At 55.8% G+C, this 16,596-nt stretch overlaps 1 protein-coding gene across 2 annotated transcripts in view; it reads right to left on the bottom strand.

The window, feature by feature from the left end:
* Window positions 1–4,837: 4,837 nt before the first annotated feature.
* SGSM2 (small G protein signaling modulator 2) overlaps window positions 4,838–16,596 on the bottom strand; it is a 36,778-nt gene continuing 25,019 nt past the window's right edge. For both annotated transcript variants that reach the window (XM_061143094.1, XM_061143095.1), the window contains 12 exons: window positions 13,444–13,594; window positions 12,605–12,669; window positions 12,367–12,503; window positions 11,728–11,856; window positions 11,316–11,498; window positions 9,155–9,532; window positions 8,812–8,936; window positions 8,315–8,397; window positions 8,063–8,172; window positions 7,345–7,441; window positions 6,652–6,819; window positions 4,838–6,443 (listed from right to left, as the gene is read on the bottom strand). In XM_061143094.1, the coding sequence (XP_060999077.1) occupies window positions 6,355–6,443; window positions 6,652–6,819; window positions 7,345–7,441; window positions 8,063–8,172; window positions 8,315–8,397; window positions 8,812–8,936; window positions 9,155–9,532; window positions 11,316–11,498; window positions 11,728–11,856; window positions 12,367–12,503; window positions 12,605–12,669; window positions 13,444–13,594 (1,715 nt within the window). In that variant the 3' untranslated portion in view covers window positions 4,838–6,354. The remainder of the gene's footprint in view (window positions 6,444–6,651; window positions 6,820–7,344; window positions 7,442–8,062; window positions 8,173–8,314; window positions 8,398–8,811; window positions 8,937–9,154; window positions 9,533–11,315; window positions 11,499–11,727; window positions 11,857–12,366; window positions 12,504–12,604; window positions 12,670–13,443; window positions 13,595–16,596) is intronic.

Genomic DNA, 16,596 nt, shown 5'->3' with positions numbered 1-16,596 from the left:
GCTGGTCTTCCTCATACTTGTGCAATACTTTATACTTCCTCAAACCATTTTTCACAAATGCTATCTTGTTTCATCTCTTAACAGCTTGGTGAAGTAAACAGACCAACAGCTAGCAGATAAGGAAACAAGTTTGAGGGTGGCTGAGTGACTTGTTAAGGTCATGTGATCAGCCAGGGCCTGTCTGGAGCTGCCGTCTGATGTCAGCTGGTTCAGAGCTGTCCCCAAGTGCGTGCCACCCTGCCCCTGGGCCTGTCCCTGTCCCTCAGCTGGGGATCCCAAGCTCCAGAAAGTTCCAGGACAAAAGCTGGAGGGTCTGTGCACAGGAGGGTCTGATGCTTCCTGAGAGGGGGCTGCACTCTTGGGGTTGTAGTTAGAACAGGTCATGGGGGAGGCGGTGTGTGCGATCTATAAGGCTGTCCTTACAGGGTAAGGAACAAGAGGAAGTAGGTCAGGGGTCAAAGAGCCATGTTCTAAGCTGGGCCTTGAAGACCTTTGACCCTATAACAACAACTTTTCTCCCCAGTTTAGAAGATGTCAGCCATCTGGCCGGCCAGTAGGTGGGGAGGTAAGGGAGAGGAAGGTCAGGGAGCAGTCAGCTGGGCCGAGCCGTAGGCCAGCTCCATCCGCTCTCCCTGAAACCGCAGCCCGCTTCTCTTCCCGGGGTGGGTCTGCCTGAGGTGTGTGGGGGCGTTATCTTGGGGAAGGGCCTGATGGCCATCAATCACTTGAAGTCCCCTTCTCTGAAGACCTAATCTCAGGAAGGGCCAAGCCCAGTGCCCCTCCCCACTACTTTAACAATCCTGCCTGCTCATTTCATTTGTGAAACGTTGGTTCCCTCTGCTGGTAGCTTCAGGAAATGTTTGGTCACTTGCACTTTAGGGAAGGCCCAGGGTTAGGTAACCCTAACACACCTTCTCAGTGTCAGATGCTGTGCCCAACACGAGGGTCAGAGATGAAGACTCTGCCCCTGGCAGTGATGACCCAGTATCCTCAGGGCTTGAGTACCCTGCTCATGCTTCCTGCTCTTCCCCTCCCGACACCGAGCCCTCAGCTGACCTATTTTGGCTGTGGGGGTCCCTCTGGCCCTAAAAGCCCAGCCAGGGGTCTGGGAGTGCCAGCACTTCAGGGTTGAGCAGAGACAGGGTGGGAGTGTGTGAAGGAACCAGCCACTTCCAGGCTAGTTCTCAGGGGTCTTTGGTGAGTTTTCAGGTGGTGTCAACAGCAGAGGGAATTTTTTCTTCTTTGTTTTTAAAGGAGTCATCTACAATGCTGTGTTTCTGGTATACAGAAAAGCAATTCAGAGATGTACACACACACACTTTTAATATTCTTTTTCATTATGATTTATTACAGGATATTGACTATAGTTCTCTATTTTATATATATAGAGAGAATTTGAATCTGCTAATCCCAAACTAGTTTGTCCATCTCCCATGCTCTTTCCCCTTTGGTAACTTAGTTTGTTGTCTGTGAGTCTGTTGGTTTTGCACATAAGTTCATTCGTATCATATTTTAAGTTCTGTGTATAAGTGATAGCATATGTTATTCATTTTTCTCTGACTTCAATTAGTATGATAATATCTAGGTCAGTCCATGTTGCTGCAAATGGCATTATTTTCTATGGCTGAGTAGTACTCCATTGTGTACATGCACCACACCTTCTTTATCCACTCATCTGTCGATGGACCTTTAGGCTGCCTCCATGTCTTGGCTGTTGTGAATAGCGCTGCTGGGAACATAGGGGTGCCTGTATCTTTTCAAATTAGAGGTTTTTCTGGATATGTGCCCAGGAGTGAGATGGCTGGATCATATGGCAACTCCACTTTTAGTTTTTTGAGGAATCTGGATACTGTTTTACATAGTGGCAGCACCACGTAAAATTATGATTACATCCCCACCAACAGTGTAGGAGGGCTCCCCTTTCTCCATACCCTCTCCAGCAAATTATTTGTAGACTTTTTAAAAAAACTTATTTTTTTTGGCTGTGCCTCACTGCTGCGTGCAGGCTTTGTCTGGTTGCAGAGAGCACGGGCCGCTCTCCGCTGCAGGGGTCTGTAGTTGGTGCTCGTGGGCTTAGTATTGCTCGTTAGGATGTGGGATCTTCCCAGACCAGGAACTGAACCCATGTCCCCTGAATTGGCAAGAGGATTTTTTTTTTTTTTTTTGGCAAGCGGATTCTTAACTACTGGACCACCAGGGAAGTCCTATTTGTAGCCTTTTTAATGATGAGCATTCTGCCTGGTGTGAGGTCTCACTGCAGTTTTGATTAGCTTTTCTTGGATACTTAGTGATGTTAAGCATCTTTTCATGTGCCTATTGGCCATATCCGTGTCTTGAAGAAATGTGTATTTAGGTCTTTTGCCCCTTTTTCAATTGGGTTGGCGTTTTTTTGTTTGTTTTTTACTTGTGTCAGCTGTTTGTATATTTTGGAGATTAAGCCCTTACTGGTTGCATCATTTGCAAATATTTTCATTTTGTTTATGGTTTCCTTTGCTGTATAAAAGCTTATAAGTTTGATTAAGTCCTATTTGTTTATTTTGCTTTTATTTCTATTGCCTTGGGAGACTGACCTAAGAAAACATTGGTATGATTTGTGTCGGAGAATATTTTGCTTATGTTCTCTTATAGGAGTTTTATGGTGTCATGTCTTATATTTAAGTCTTTAAGCCATCTGGAGTTTATTTTTGTGTAAAGTGTAAAGGAGTGTTCTAACTTCTTTGATTCACATGTGCTGTCTTGCTTTCCCAAAACCACTTGCTGAAGAAACTGTCTTTTCTCCATTCTCTTGCCTCCTTTATTGAAGATTAATTGACCATAGGTGTGTGGGTTTATTTCTGGGTTCTCTGTTCTGTTCCATTGATCTCTATATCTGTTTTTGTGCCAATACCAGGCTATTTTGACTTATTGTAGCTTTGTAGTCTGAAATCTGGGAGGGTAATGCCTCTAGCTGTGTCCTTTTTTTCTCATTGCTTTGGCAATGCTGGAATTACTTTGGCAATTCTGGGTTATGGTCCATATAAATTTTAGGATTATTTATCCTAGTTCTGTGAAAAATGTCCTGGGAGACTTGATAGCGAGTCCCATTAAATCTATAGATTGCTTTGGCTAGTATGGCCGTTTAACAATATTAATTCTTCCAATGCAAGAACATGGGGTATCTTTCCGTTTCTTTGACCCATCTTCAGTTTCCTTTATCAATGTTTTGTAGTTCTTAGCACATAAGTCTTCCACCTCCTTGGTAAGGTTTATTCCTAAATATTTTATTTAATTTTTTGGATGCAATTTTAAAAGGATTTTTCTTTTTTTTTTTTTTTACTTTCTGGTATTTCATTGTTAGTGTAAAGAAATGCAACGGCTTTCTGTATGTTAATCTTGTGCTCTGCTACCTTGCTGAATGTATTTTTGTGTGGAGTCTTTAGGATTCTCTTTATATAGTGATCATGTTATCTGCATATAGTGACAATTTTACCTCTTCTTTTCCAATGTGGGTATGTTTTAAATTTCTTCTGATTGCTGTGGCCAGGATTTCCAATGCTCTGTTGAATAGAACAGGTGAGAGTGGGCATCTTTTTTCCAGATTTTAGTGGGAAAGCTTTCAGCTTTTCACCATTGAGTATTATGTTGGCTATGGCTTAGTCAAAAATAGATTTTATTATGTTGAGATATATTCCTTCTATGGGCTTCCCTGGTGGCTCAGCTGGTAAAGAATCTGCCTGCAATGCAGGAGACCCCAGTTCAATTCCTGGGTTGGGGAAGATCCGCTAGAGAAGGCATAGGCTACCCACTTCAGTATTCTTGGGCTTCTCTGGTGCTCAGCCGGTAAAGAATCAGCCTGCAATGTGGGAGACCTGGGTTCAATCCCCTAGGTTGGGAAGATCCCCTGGAGGAGGGCATGGCAACCCACTCCAGTATACTTGCTTGGAGAATCCCTATGGACGGAGGAGCCTGGCAGGCCACAGTCCACGGGGTCATAAAGAGTTGGACACGACTAAGTATAGCACATATATTCCCTCTATACCCACTTTGGTAAGAGTGTTTATCTGAACAGATGTTTTAACGGGGAATTCTGATCACTCCGGGCTACACGGTCAGCTTGGGGGGTGGGGAATGGTCCCCTTGAGGGGCTTATTTATAAGGTCCTGGTCCCAGAGTTACTGATGTCCGCTGGTTTCTTTGCCTGGACAACTCTGACAACTTTGACAGCAGGCCCTAATCCCCAGAAAGCTAGTGTCCCCTACACCAGATGACACGCCCTCTGCCTGGAGCTGTGGGTGACGGGCTGGCCCCCTGAGGTGGGGCAGGTGGACAGGAGCCTGCTGTTTAGTCCAGCTCTTTCCATCCCTGAGTTTGACCTCTCCTTCCACGACCTTCCTCCCCACTCCCGCCTGAAGCAGGCATCCGGAAGACAGTGCTCAGTGGGCAGGAGGTGCCACGGCCAGAGGGGCAGGGGCCTTTCCCACTGGCTAGAGGGGCTGGGAGGTCTTGTAAATTCCCAGTTGAGCTCCAGCTCATCCCTGTAGCCAGTCAGGAGGGCAGGCAGGGACCCACATGCATCCAGAGGCTGGAGAGGCCATTGGTCAGGACTGCTGGCTCTGGGGTGAGGTCCCCCCAAAGGTTCTCTCTGGGTACTTAAGAGTCTGGCTCTCACCTTCAACCATCCCACCACCAGCGTCCCTCACTTCTGGAAACCTTGGTTCTCTTCTTTTTTTTTTTCACCATCCTGGCCTTGTGGAGCTAGTCCTCTTTACTGTTCAGTCGTGGAGCTTACAGAATTCCCCAGCACACACAGTCACTCACTGTCCAGTGCCAGCCCACAAATAGCCACCAGAGCCTCGAGCATTGCCAAATGCTGTGTTTATTGGTCTGTTACACTGAAGAGTATAGTTTCTGAGCCAAAAAACATACACATTCTGCTCCTCACAAAACCAGAGTCACTAAGGCAGGCACACAATGGCCACCATACTTGGTGGAGGCCAAGGACTCATGAGCGACAGGTGGGCAATGGGGCAGGCTGCCCCTAAACAGGCTGTGCAGTGCCCAGGGCTGGGGAGACTGTGTGGGATGCAGAGGGGTTGCCGGGCTCTTTCCCACGTTTCTCAAACGCAGGAAGTCTCTAGACCTCAGTGATCGCTGGGCAGGCCCAGCCCCTGTGGCAGAGCGGCCTCCTGGCCCCAGAACAAGGACCATCCTGCTTGTACTGACGAGAGGGGCAGTGGGGATGATGGAGCAAGCGGTATGACTAGGCCTGCCTGGGGTCAGGAGCTGGGGCCCCCCTAGCACCTCTGTGAGTGAGGCTCCTCCAAGGGGGTTCCTGGGTCTCTAGCATCCTCAGCATCCTGAGAAGCATGTGGAAGGAAGAGCGAGCCTTGCTTCTTGCCAAGAACAGACTGGGGAGATCCAAGCACCCTCCCTTCCACCTCAGGGACTCAGCAGATGCCGGGGACAGATGGTGGGCTGCCCGGGGCTCCAGAGCCTGTTCCTGAGAGGAGGCCATGAAAGGACCGCCTCCTTAAAAGAATCACCCTGGGGTTCCTGTGCAGGTGCTTCTGCCACATTCCAGGTTGTTCTGCTGGCGAAAGCATCACTCACACACAGTTTTCAGGGATGCATCTAACGCACGAAGCAGGAGCAGGGTGCTGAGTGACACCGTACAGATACACGTGGGTGCACCGTACAGGCTTGGCGGGTGGGGGATGGTGCACGGGGTCACCTCGGGTGGCCAAAGGTAGTGGCAGTGCTGCTAAGGTGGGTTGTTCCCACCAGGGCCCATGTTGTTGGGCTGTCCCGCAGTCTCAGGGGAGGGCCTGGGCTGCAGCCCAGGTCTCCTGCATCCAGGACACACACCCAGACTGGCAGCTGTTCCTCCTGCCCCCGTTGGGGCCGGTGTGTGCACAGGCACTGGGCCTGCAGAGGAGCTCTCAGAAGAGATACAGCCCCGGGTCCCCTCAATCCACCTAGCTGGGGCCCAGGCAACCACAGCCCTCCTAAGTCTACAGGGCCTCAGGGAGGCCACAGGGAGCTGTCCAGGCTCAGGATGCCAGTGGCAGTGGGGCTGTCCCCAGGTATTTGGGAGGGGAGCAGAGTAGGTGTCCCCCAAGGCAGTCATTCCCTGAGGCTGACCCCTCCCTTCCCAGCCCTGACCTTAGGGCCTTCTGGCCCCTGTGTTGCCCTATGGGGCCAGCACTGCCTGGAGTCGGATCCCAGGCTCACAAGCACTTTGTTAGAACACAGTGGGGCAGGCGCGGGGGCTGGGGGCTGGGGCAGTCTTGGCTGCACCGCCCCTGCACCTCGCTGCGTGGGGCCCCGGGGCCGGGAGCCCAGGCTCTGGCCGGCGGCTGCCTCCTGGCCGCGGCCTCACTTGTTCTCTATGAGCGTCTGCACCTTGTGGACTAGCTCCCGGGCGATCCTCAGGATCTCCTGGGCGTCGTGATGCTCAGCCCGCTCTGGGGGAGACATGGATAACAGGCAGGGTGGGGGCAGCAGTCTGGGAGGAGCCCGGGGTCCACCCACCTGGACTCCTGACATTCCCTTACGTGCCAGGCCAGTATTCCTAAGACACCCTCTACCCTGCCCAGACCAGGCGTAGAGGCACCCCCCCACCCCCCACCCAAAGCCCTGCAGGGGCAGCCGGCACAGCTGAGTGGCTCCTACCGTTGAAGAACTTGATGATGTCGGTGAAATCCATGTTGTTGTCGCGGATGATCTCTCGGTAGGCCTCCACCAGGGCCAGGGCGATGAATAGGACAAAGTGCTCCGAGGAGATGTGCCGGGCTGCCCAGATCACCTCCCACACAGCGAACACATCCTCGTACGGCAGCTCTGGGGATGGCGAGGGGGCTGAGGCTGGGCCTGGCCGCCACTGGTCGCCTCGTGCCGAGACAGAGCTCCAGGGCCCGGGTTCCAAGACCAGTCCACCGCAGGGCCCGGTGGGGAGGGCGGCTCCCAGGCAAGGCCCCGCCCTTCCTCTTATAGGTACGGCGCACTAACCAATCGCGCCACTGGAGCTGGGTAAGCCCCGCCCTCCTCCGTGGTCGTTCCTGCACCCTGGCCTCCCGTGGAGGCCACATCACACTAGAGTAGCTCTACTTCTATAGGCTTTGGTGTTCAGGAGGACTTGGTTTGAAAACAGTTCTGAAAACCATTGCCTTTGGGTGATTTTCAACCCGGGCTGCACTGCGGATTCACCTAATGGCTTTTAAAGTCACCACACTTAGTAAGTCCGGGGCTTGGTGAGGACCTGGGCTCCTCAGAGGGGTTCCACACTGCGGTGTGGGTTGAGAACCAGTGACTCTGGAGATGTCCCACTGCCCCGACCCCAGGCATGCCCTCCAGCCCTCCTCTCACCTCTCTTAAAATCCAGCAGGAACCAGCGGTAACAGAAGTAGAAGTGGGTGTAGTCTCCATTCTGATGCATGAGTTCAAACAGCTCTGAGTCCAGGATCTGGTTTGAATGGAGAAAGGGCGCTGGACTGAATAGGTGTGGGCACTGTCCCCAGCGCCCTGTGTCCCCCACCCCCAGGCCCCTCGGGTGCCCCCCTGGCAGCTGCATCTGCTCCTCCTGTCTCTCTCCCGGGGCAGGGCTGCACCCTGAGGCCCCCATCCATCTCTCTGGGATGTCCTCTTTGGAATGATGCCATTTTCTGGGTGATTTCATCATTGACCACACTACTCGCCAGAACGCTCACAAGCATAAGCATTCATACACCAACACTCCTCCTCAACTGGTAAGGTTGAAAATGATGGGGTTTTGGGTTTTTATTTTTAGTTATTTTTTTAGTTCTACCAGTTTATTGCTACAACCTGTCTCCCTCTACCCTCATGCATGGCGTGCTCAGTCATGTAACCCCATGGACAGCAGCCCTCCAGGCCCCTCTGTCCATGGACTTTTCCAGGCAGGAATACTGGAGTGGGTTGCCATTTCCTTCTCCTGGTTTTTACTTTTTAATGAAAGAAACTAAGCTTATACGTAAAACACATTTTGGGAGCACTCCCCAGTCTCCCGTGGATAATGAACAAGCCCAGCTCTGCCCCATCACACGCCCCCGCTCGCTGCGGACCTCACCTGGATAAGGGAGCGCATGTTAGCAAAGTGGGCGTCCATGGCACCCCCATTGGGGAAGTTCTGGCTCATCCTCTTCATGAGGTGGCTGAAACAGCTGTAGGCCAGCTGGTCTGTGGGGGAGGTGGGCGTGAGGCTGGCAGGGAGGGGAGCAGAGCTGGCTCACGTTCCCCACCCCCATGCAGACCACACCATCCCCTGTTCCTTTCCCCAGCTTGGATCGGCCCAGGCCCAGTCCCACTGCCCTCTCCTCACCATTGTCCAGGACGACCAGGAGAGGTGCCAGCAGGTCACACATGCCCTGCACGTAGCCCACGTCCAGATGCTCCCACACGTAGCTGAAACAGCAGGGGGTCTCTGTGGCTGTGCACTGTCCTCCCCTCCCCTCAGGGACTCCTGGGGAGACGACCCCTAGACCAGTCGGCTACCCAGAGGTCAGCCTTTCCTCCACCCTGAAGCACTGGAGTGCTATACCGAACCATCCACAGCCACTGTTCTCCAGGCCCTCGGGGAGAGATGGACAAGCCATCACCACCCCCAACATGCTGGTGGGGACCAGCTGAGGCTTCCTGGAGAAGCATGGTTAAAGCTGAGATCTGAAAGGCCTCAAGAATGACGGGGGGCGGGGGGGACACACAGACTAGGGAGCCGATCACGAGACAGGCACAGGGCCGGGGAGCAGGGCACTGCCGGACCTAACGTTGCAGAGAGGAGGGTCCCCGCCCCCCGCCCAGCCCGGCCCCCACTGGCACCTGCACATGACGTCTCGGAGCCGCTCGAGGTTGGGGGGTGTGAAGTACCAGTAGTTGCGGTCACATCGCTGCACGTCCTTGTCTATGCGATGCAGGTTTAAGGCCACGGTGTCCAGTAATTCTATCTGGAAGAGTGGAGGGCCCTCAGGGGTAAGTCAAGGGCCAGAGGTGATGTCCGAATAAAGGAATACAGCACGGGCAGGGAGCCAAGGCCTCGGAGCACAGAGTCCTGCGTGCCTGCTGAGGGAGGGGCCCAGTGCTCCCCTCCAGGACAGTCCAGGCCACCCCGCCGTCCCCTGCCTCTGGGGCCGCTGAGAGCAATGCCTGGGGAACGAGCACATACAGTGTAGGCAGCGGCGCACACGGCCGCCAGCTCCTCCCCCGGCTCCAGCTCGCCGGCCCGCGAGGCCTTCTCCTGGCCAGGTTCTTGGGGCTCGGAGACCTGGGCTTCGGGGACCATCCCGGCGGAGCCTTCCTCCCCAGCACCGTCCTCCTCCTCAAAGCCCATCTGGCCCTCGTCTATGCTCGACTGGATGCCCGAGGTCACGGAGTAGTTGCGGGAGGAAGGCAGGCCCGAGTCTGGAGAGTCGAACTCTACCGACTGCTGCTCCACCATGGCCATGCCTGTGGGCCCCGACTCTGCCCCCGGCTCATCCTCTGGTCTGGGGTCTTCGGGTCCCAGGGGCCTTGGAGGCTCCAGGTCATCCACAGAGACAAACACCTGTTGGACAGGGCGGGCGTGAAGACAGCGGGGCTCATGCCTGCCCTCCTGCACCACCCTCAGCTCAGCCTCTCTTCCAGGGTCAGAACCAAGAGGGACACAATTCTCCTCACATCCCCACTCCCACCCTATGGCTCCCTAGCACTGCCTCCCCAGGGGGAGTGCCAAACAACCCCAACCCCTCGACCCAGCCAACCAGGCTCCGGGAAAACATGAAAACACCATCTCCAGCCCCATCTGGCCTCATGCTGGTGAGAAAAAGTGTGAAGGGAAGAAGGAGGACAGAGGCCTGGACACTCGATGGCCAGTGTGAGTAAGTGAGCCTCTACAAACACAGCCGTCGTGGGCTGCCTCGGGCCGGGACAGCTTCCACAGTGTTGTGGTGTGGCCTCTGGGGCAGCCCGGGGACGTGGCAGGCTGGAGGTGTTAGGAAAAACAAGTTCTTCCTTATTTTCAGGACTGAGCGTGCAGTAGTAGAACAAGGCAGGAAACCTCTCTAGCATGTACCTCATCAGTTAGATTAGCTGAGGATAAGCCGAGGAGAAGGAAGAAGGAAAAAAGAAACATGTTCTACTGATTGGGAAACGGTCCACACACTCCCACAGACAAGTCACAGGGAAAAGAAGAGACATATCTGGACGGTTCTGTCTCATTTTTGTATTTGGACTATGGAGGGAAGGGATGCTTAAAAGGAGTTTTCACTTTGGGCAAGAAGCACGAAGTGCTGTTGGGTTAGTGCCGGCGAGAAAGGCTACTTGTGTCCACAAGCTAAGCAGCTGGGGCACTGGTTCAGACTCGGGGTTTAACAAAACCCAAAGCAGAAAGAGAATCTGTTCATAAACATGGGATTCAGAACAAAGACCATGGAAAGGAGAGGATGCCTCGGCAGTTATATTTCTTTTTAAGTCTTGCTCCAACTTGAGTTTTCAGTTAATAGGAGTTAAGTAACAAGAATATACAGTATCTAAAGAGGCAGTCTTAAAGAAAAAAAAAAAATTAGTTAATAAAAGAATGTCCTGAAAACTGAAACTTTTCAGTTCTAGTTGGGCCCAGCAGCCATAGACTGGGACTTGATGTTTACCTACAAGTCAGGGGTGATGTGGGAAGAACCACACAGGCTCTGAACTGGCTTCTCATGGCCATCTCAATGAGATGGGACTGCTCCAAGTGCACACCCACCCCCAGTCTCAGCTCTAGGAGAAGCCTCTACAATCAGAGGAGCTGAGAGGGGGCACCGAGCCCCAGAGATGGGAAGAGAAGTCCCTCATCCTGTCACTAGTGGACTTAGGACTGGAACCCAGGGAGGCCCAATCCTAGCCTTGAGGTCTCTCTACAAAGAGGGAAAAGTGTTGAAGTATTAGTCGCTCAGTCGTATCTGACTCTTTGCAACCACATGGACTACAGACTGCCAGGCTCCTCTGTCCATGGAATTCTCCTGGCAAGAATACTGGAGTGGGCTGCTATTTCCTTCTCCAAGGGATCACACCTGCCTCTCCTGCATTGCAGACAGATTCTTCACTGTCTGAGCCACCAGGGAAGCCCCAGAGAAGGAGGGCCTCCCTAATTCCCCATAAATCCACCCTCCTCTGCTAGTCCATTAGGACAGAACACAATACGCCAAACGGGCAGCAGGCGGACCGTCATCCCATCTTTCAGTGCAAGGAAACGAGACACACGGACACGTGGAGGCGTGTGCTCCAGGGCCCCACTGCCCGCGAGCACCAGAGGTCAGGCCTACAGAGCTGGTGGCCCCGCCCCAGCCCCCAGGTCCCGTAGGGCTCACGTCATTGCTGATGGTGGAGTCTCGGTGGACGAGGCGCTGCACATGGCTGTCGATGCTGCTGCCCGAGGAGAACTTGGTGAGTGTGGCCGGGTGAGCCTCCCGCTCCCGCTGCCTCACCACCACCTCGCAGGCCTTCCACTCCGCCAACACCTGCTGGTACCTCGCTGCCACCACTGTGTCCACCTGTGCTCAGACCACAGCGTGACCGTGGGGGGGAGGGGCGCACCGGGCCCCCCTCGGCAGCCGTCCTCCTGGGACAGCCGGAGACTCTGGCCGGGCCCGGGGAGGAGGATGGCGGCGCCGCCCTGTATCTTTTGGGCTGGGAAGAGACCGAGGTTTCCGAGGCGCCCCTCCACTCCCCGGGTTCCCCTGGCCTGGCTCTCCCCGCCTGTGCCCCCGTCCTCCCCCTCACCTGCTCCATCTCCTTCTTGCTCATGCCAAACTTGTAGTGGCCAAGCAGGAATGGCCAGACGTCCTGGCGGATCTCGTGCTCCACGCCTCCGTAGTAGACCTGCCGCAGCAGCTCCAGCTCCTTGTAGTTCTGAGGGACCCAGGGAGGCAAAACTGTATGGGCCGGCCGGGCGACCCCATGCACTGGAGAGCCGGGGCTGGGGCCAGGGATGGTTCTGGGACTATCACATCCCTGCACCTCCCCGCCCCCCCAGGCCAGAGCTGGAGGAAGATCTACTTCAAGCCCTCCAGGGCAGGAAAGGAGCCTGGAGAGATGCAGAGGGTCTCCATGCAGAAGCAGAAAAGACTCCCTGTCTGGTCTCTTTCCCATGGAGACCACAGGCCTGGTTGTCTGAGACTCCACCGTGACCCCTGTACTTCACGGCCACCCATCCTGGCCACACAGGCCTGGTTGTCTGAGACTCCACCGTGACCCCCGTGCTCCACGGCCACCCGTCCTGGCCCGTCACCTCCGAGCCTGCACCACGTTTCACCCAAACGCCCATTTGGTCTGTGACAGCCACTCGCAGAGCACTGTGGGCGGCTCTCATCTTGGCCTCCTGCCCAGCCACCCCAGAGCCTGGCAGCCCAGAGCGCGCACCTTTGCATCCTTTTGATACTTGCTCCACACGTCCTTGGTGAGGCCCCCCGAGGCCCCCGGGGGCCGGACGATGCTGTGATGCACCAGCGCCGACAGGTGGGTGCGGACAGTGGACAGGTGGCGGCAGTAGGCCAGCCCTGGGGGGGCGGGGGGGAGTCGGGAGGCTGTGACCCCGTGTCCCGGTGCCCGCCCCGCCCTTGCCCCCTCCCCTGGCGGCCCCACCTCACCCCACACTCACAGCCGTAGAAGGCCCGGGACACGATCTGCCTCTTCATGCTCTCACATAGCAGCCTGAGGGGCAACCTGTGGGATCAGCCTGACTCAGGGCTGCTCCTCCGGTGGAAGGACTAAGGAGGGAGGACCTTCCGGCTCAGGGGGCTGGTGAGGAGCTTGGGTGGTACAGGGAGCAGGGTCTACAGTCCGGGAACGTGTCAAGGGCTCCCTGGCCTTGCCAGCTACTCTGGGTAGAGCTGCTGGGGGCCCAGCCTGGTCCCCAACCACCCCGGGGATCTTGGGCAACGAACTTTGCATTAATACATCTTGGTGTCCTCGTGTGAAAATGGAGAGAGCCATCTGAAGGTCAATAGGCGTAACAGGGTTAGGATGAAGTTACAGGTGAAAAAGCAGCCAGTGAAAGCATCAAGGGTGGGCACATGGCCCTCTCACAAATGCCATGCACACAGTGTTGCTGGTAACATGGCAGACGCCCAGACACCTGCTGAAGCATTCTCAGACGTCAGCCTGACGGCGGGATTCAGGTCCACCTGGGAAGAGGAGCTCCAGATACCGAGCACTTGCCCAGTGCCAGGCACCGCTCTGGGCACTCACGTGTGTTGTATACCTCATTCAGTGCTCACAGGTACCTTAGGGAACAGGCGGTATTATCCCCATTTCACAGATGAGGAAACTGAGGCTCAGAAACATAGGAGCTCAGAGAGACTCAGTGACTTGGCAGAGCCACGTGAGGAACAGAAGTGAAATTAGAACCCAGGTGTGTCCAACTCAAGGCCACCCCGTGTCAGGCAAGTGACACAGGCCCAAACTGACACACACACTCGGACACACAGGCCCACTCACCGGTCGGGCACACAGCGGCAGTGGCTGGGGGGCGCATACGGGGAGCTGCTGGTGGAGCAGGAGAGGCAGGAGGCCTGGCTGCACAGGGGCTGTAGGTGCCAGGCCGGCAGGCTGGGCCCAAAGCCCTGCATCTCGATCATGTCACCAGCATCTGAGAGTGGGAAGGGGGCCACAGTCAGGGCCTGGCCGGTCTCCTCCCCCAAGCACCCTGCCGCATGCCCACCTCTGTGCCCAGAGCTGCAGCATGAAGTCGCCCTTTGGTGGAAAACCACAGGGGTGGTGCCTGCCTGACCCAGGGTCCAGAGCCCAGAGATGGAGGTGGTGGAGGGAGAGAGAGAGAGAGGGTGCCTGGCTCTTCCCACCTGGCCTTTCTGAGCGTGATACGGTACTTTCACTGAGTCATGGATGACTGTGCCTATCCTCCCCGTTGTGCTATGAGCGATGGGACAGACACTTGTTTTTCTAGAGGGAGGAGAAAGAAAGAGAAGGAACAAGAAAAGCCTGAGCTCTCTGAAATGCTGCCAGCTGGCTTGGCCTGCCAGGATTCAGCCTGGTCCTCTTAAGCAAACTCTCAGATATGCAGGAAGATGCCTGGAACACTGCGATCTCGGAACCTTCCCATGCCAGGAGTCTCCACTGATCAAAGTCCCTGAAGGACTGCTGAGCCACCAGTCCTGGTCCACAGACCCCATCCCTCTGAGGGCTGTAGACCTGGTGGCCAGTGGCTAAGGAGGAGCGGTGCGCCCTGCCTGGGCAGGTGCCCCTGCTGCCAGCTCAGCAGCAGGCGAGTTCTCCGTACCTGCCCAGCCTGACTGCCCTCGGCACAGTGGCCTCCTCCACCACACGCAGGCGAGCTGGCAGGAAGGGCAAAGCTCCCACATAGTTCCGCCACCCAGAGGAACGTGCTGCGGAAGACAGCTCCTTGGACATGTTTCCACCACCGCAGACCAAGCCTCCTCAGCCGGCCCAGCTGGTCTGAACCAGAACTCAAGATCTTTGAGAGCAGAGAGGGCCCATGTGGGGCAGGCACCGCTCACTCGGGGGACTCTGGCAGGTCCGGTGAGCCACAAAGATGAAGCAGAATGAGGGCAGAAAGTAAAAGGACCAGGAGAAGACGCCAGGGGGGAGGGAAAGGACTGAGAAGCCTGAAGAAGACAAGGAAAGAGAGAGAGGGAGGGAGAGTGCTCTGTGTGTGTGTGATAAAGAGACTTCTTTCTGCACATTACGGCCTGGGCCCTGGGCTGCTGTGAGTCTGGGGCAGACTCCAGCTCTGGGCGTGCTCTGGCGGGCAGGACTAAGCTGACCCCCTCCAGTCCCCTCAGAGGTGGCCCTCTCTGGGCCCCGGGGGCTCTCTTTCCAGATCCATAGCTGGGATTTTTTTGATATCTGGCCCTTCAGCTCCACCCGGAGGCAAATTAAGGGAACACACTGGGTGTGGGGGCAGGGGGGGGCTGCGGCTCTGGGAGGGAGGGGTTGCAAGCCATGCCTGAGATTCTGGGAAGAAGGAGGAGGGGACAAATGCAGGTGGGATGGGGCAGGAGCCCAGATCAGGTCCCTGCAGCAGGCAGGCAGGAGGGAGGCCCGTGGTGGGGGGAGGCAGGGGAGGGGTGGCAGAGGGCCCAGCCAGGTAGGCAGCAGGCAGCAGCAGGTGGGTAGGCGGAGTAGGGGGTGCCAGGTGTAGACGGTGGGCACACAGGAAAACGAACTCATGCCCAGAAAGCAGGGCCCAACCAAGGGAAGTGTCCTGGGTCAATGCTCTTCACCTTAATTCTCCAGGAAGGAGCTGAGCCAGCCAGCATTGAACACTGCATCTCTGAATTAACCCAGTGCAAACAGCCAGAGCCCTGGAGTGACTGGGCAAGGGGCAGCAGGCTAGACAGGGAGGGTCTGCTGGGCCAGCTTTGACTCTTGACTCTCTCCTCCGAGCATGAGGAAAGTTTGAAGCGAAACAATTAGAGTGGTTGAACCCCACAGCCCCTAAGATTCCGAGTGAAAGGTGCCTGGCCTGGAGCAGAATTAGAGTGAACAGCATCTCTGCTCGGTGGGGAGGCAGCCGGGGGGGGGGGGAGGGGGGGGGAGGGAGGGGAGGGTCTGGACCCCCGCCACTTGATTCACATGCACAAGTCAAGCATGTTGCAGGCCTGGAAAGCAACGGCTAGCAGAACGGACTCAACAGTGTTGTCATTATGGACTGGAGTGGAGGTGGGGCTCCCATACCATCCCCCCAGCCACCTGGTAACACAGCTCACACACCTCCTCCCCCTTCTCAAGGGCGGGGGTCGGGGCTGTACACTGGGTGAGCCTGACCCCTGAGTTCCTCAGGAGGATGCTCAGACAAGCCCAGGAGGCCCCTGGACCCTCTGAGTTTCTCTGACCCCGGAGGCCTCGGTTCTCAGAGCATCCAGGGATGGCTTCCTCATCTCCACGACCACCAAACAGGGGCTCTACTGGGACTCCCAGCCTTCAGCCTGACTACCATTTGTGGGGTGAGAAGGGGCTCCCGACTCTCCTCACTTAGCCTTCCCACGCTGCTCCAAGTCTGCGAACCTGGAAATGAGCACGAGCACCAAGCACGGGTCTGCAAGGCAAGTCCAAGTGGCAGGCCAAGTGCAGGCGGTCAGCGTGGGGGTGAGGCTCCCCCGGGTCCTACCGGCTGGCCTGGGGGGGGGGTCCCCCTGCAGGGCTGGGAGAGGGGGAAGGCACAAGGGCAGGGATGTGGTGGCCAAGGGGGCAGCTGGCAGGCTGGGCGGAGGGTGTGCTAGGTGTGTTCGAGGCCATGGACTTGGTTGCCCTTTACAGGCGTGGTGGCCAAGCTCAGGAACTGGATTCTTTGGTAGACTTTTATATGAGGGTGGTGTTGCGTATTCCTGAATACCCTCTGTGAAAGTGGAAGTGAAAGTCGCTCAGTCATGTCCGACTCTTGTGACCCCATGGACTATACAGTCCATGGGATTCTCCAGGCCAGAACACTGGAGTGGGTAGCCTTTCCCTTCTCCAGGGGATCTTCCCAACCCAGGGATTGAACTCAGGTCTCCCGCATCGCAGGTGCATTTTTTACCAGCTGAGCCACAAGGGAAGCCCAAGAATACTGGAGTGGGTAGCCTATCCCTTTTCCAGTGGATCTTCCTGACCCAGGAATTGAACCAGTGTCTC

Source organism: Dama dama, chromosome 5, assembly GCF_033118175.1.
Source record: "Dama dama isolate Ldn47 chromosome 5, ASM3311817v1, whole genome shotgun sequence".
NCBI classification, from domain to species: domain Eukaryota; kingdom Metazoa; phylum Chordata; class Mammalia; order Artiodactyla; family Cervidae; genus Dama; species Dama dama.
Note: the sequence above shows the minus strand (reverse complement) of the source record. Positions and strands in the feature narration are given on the sequence as shown.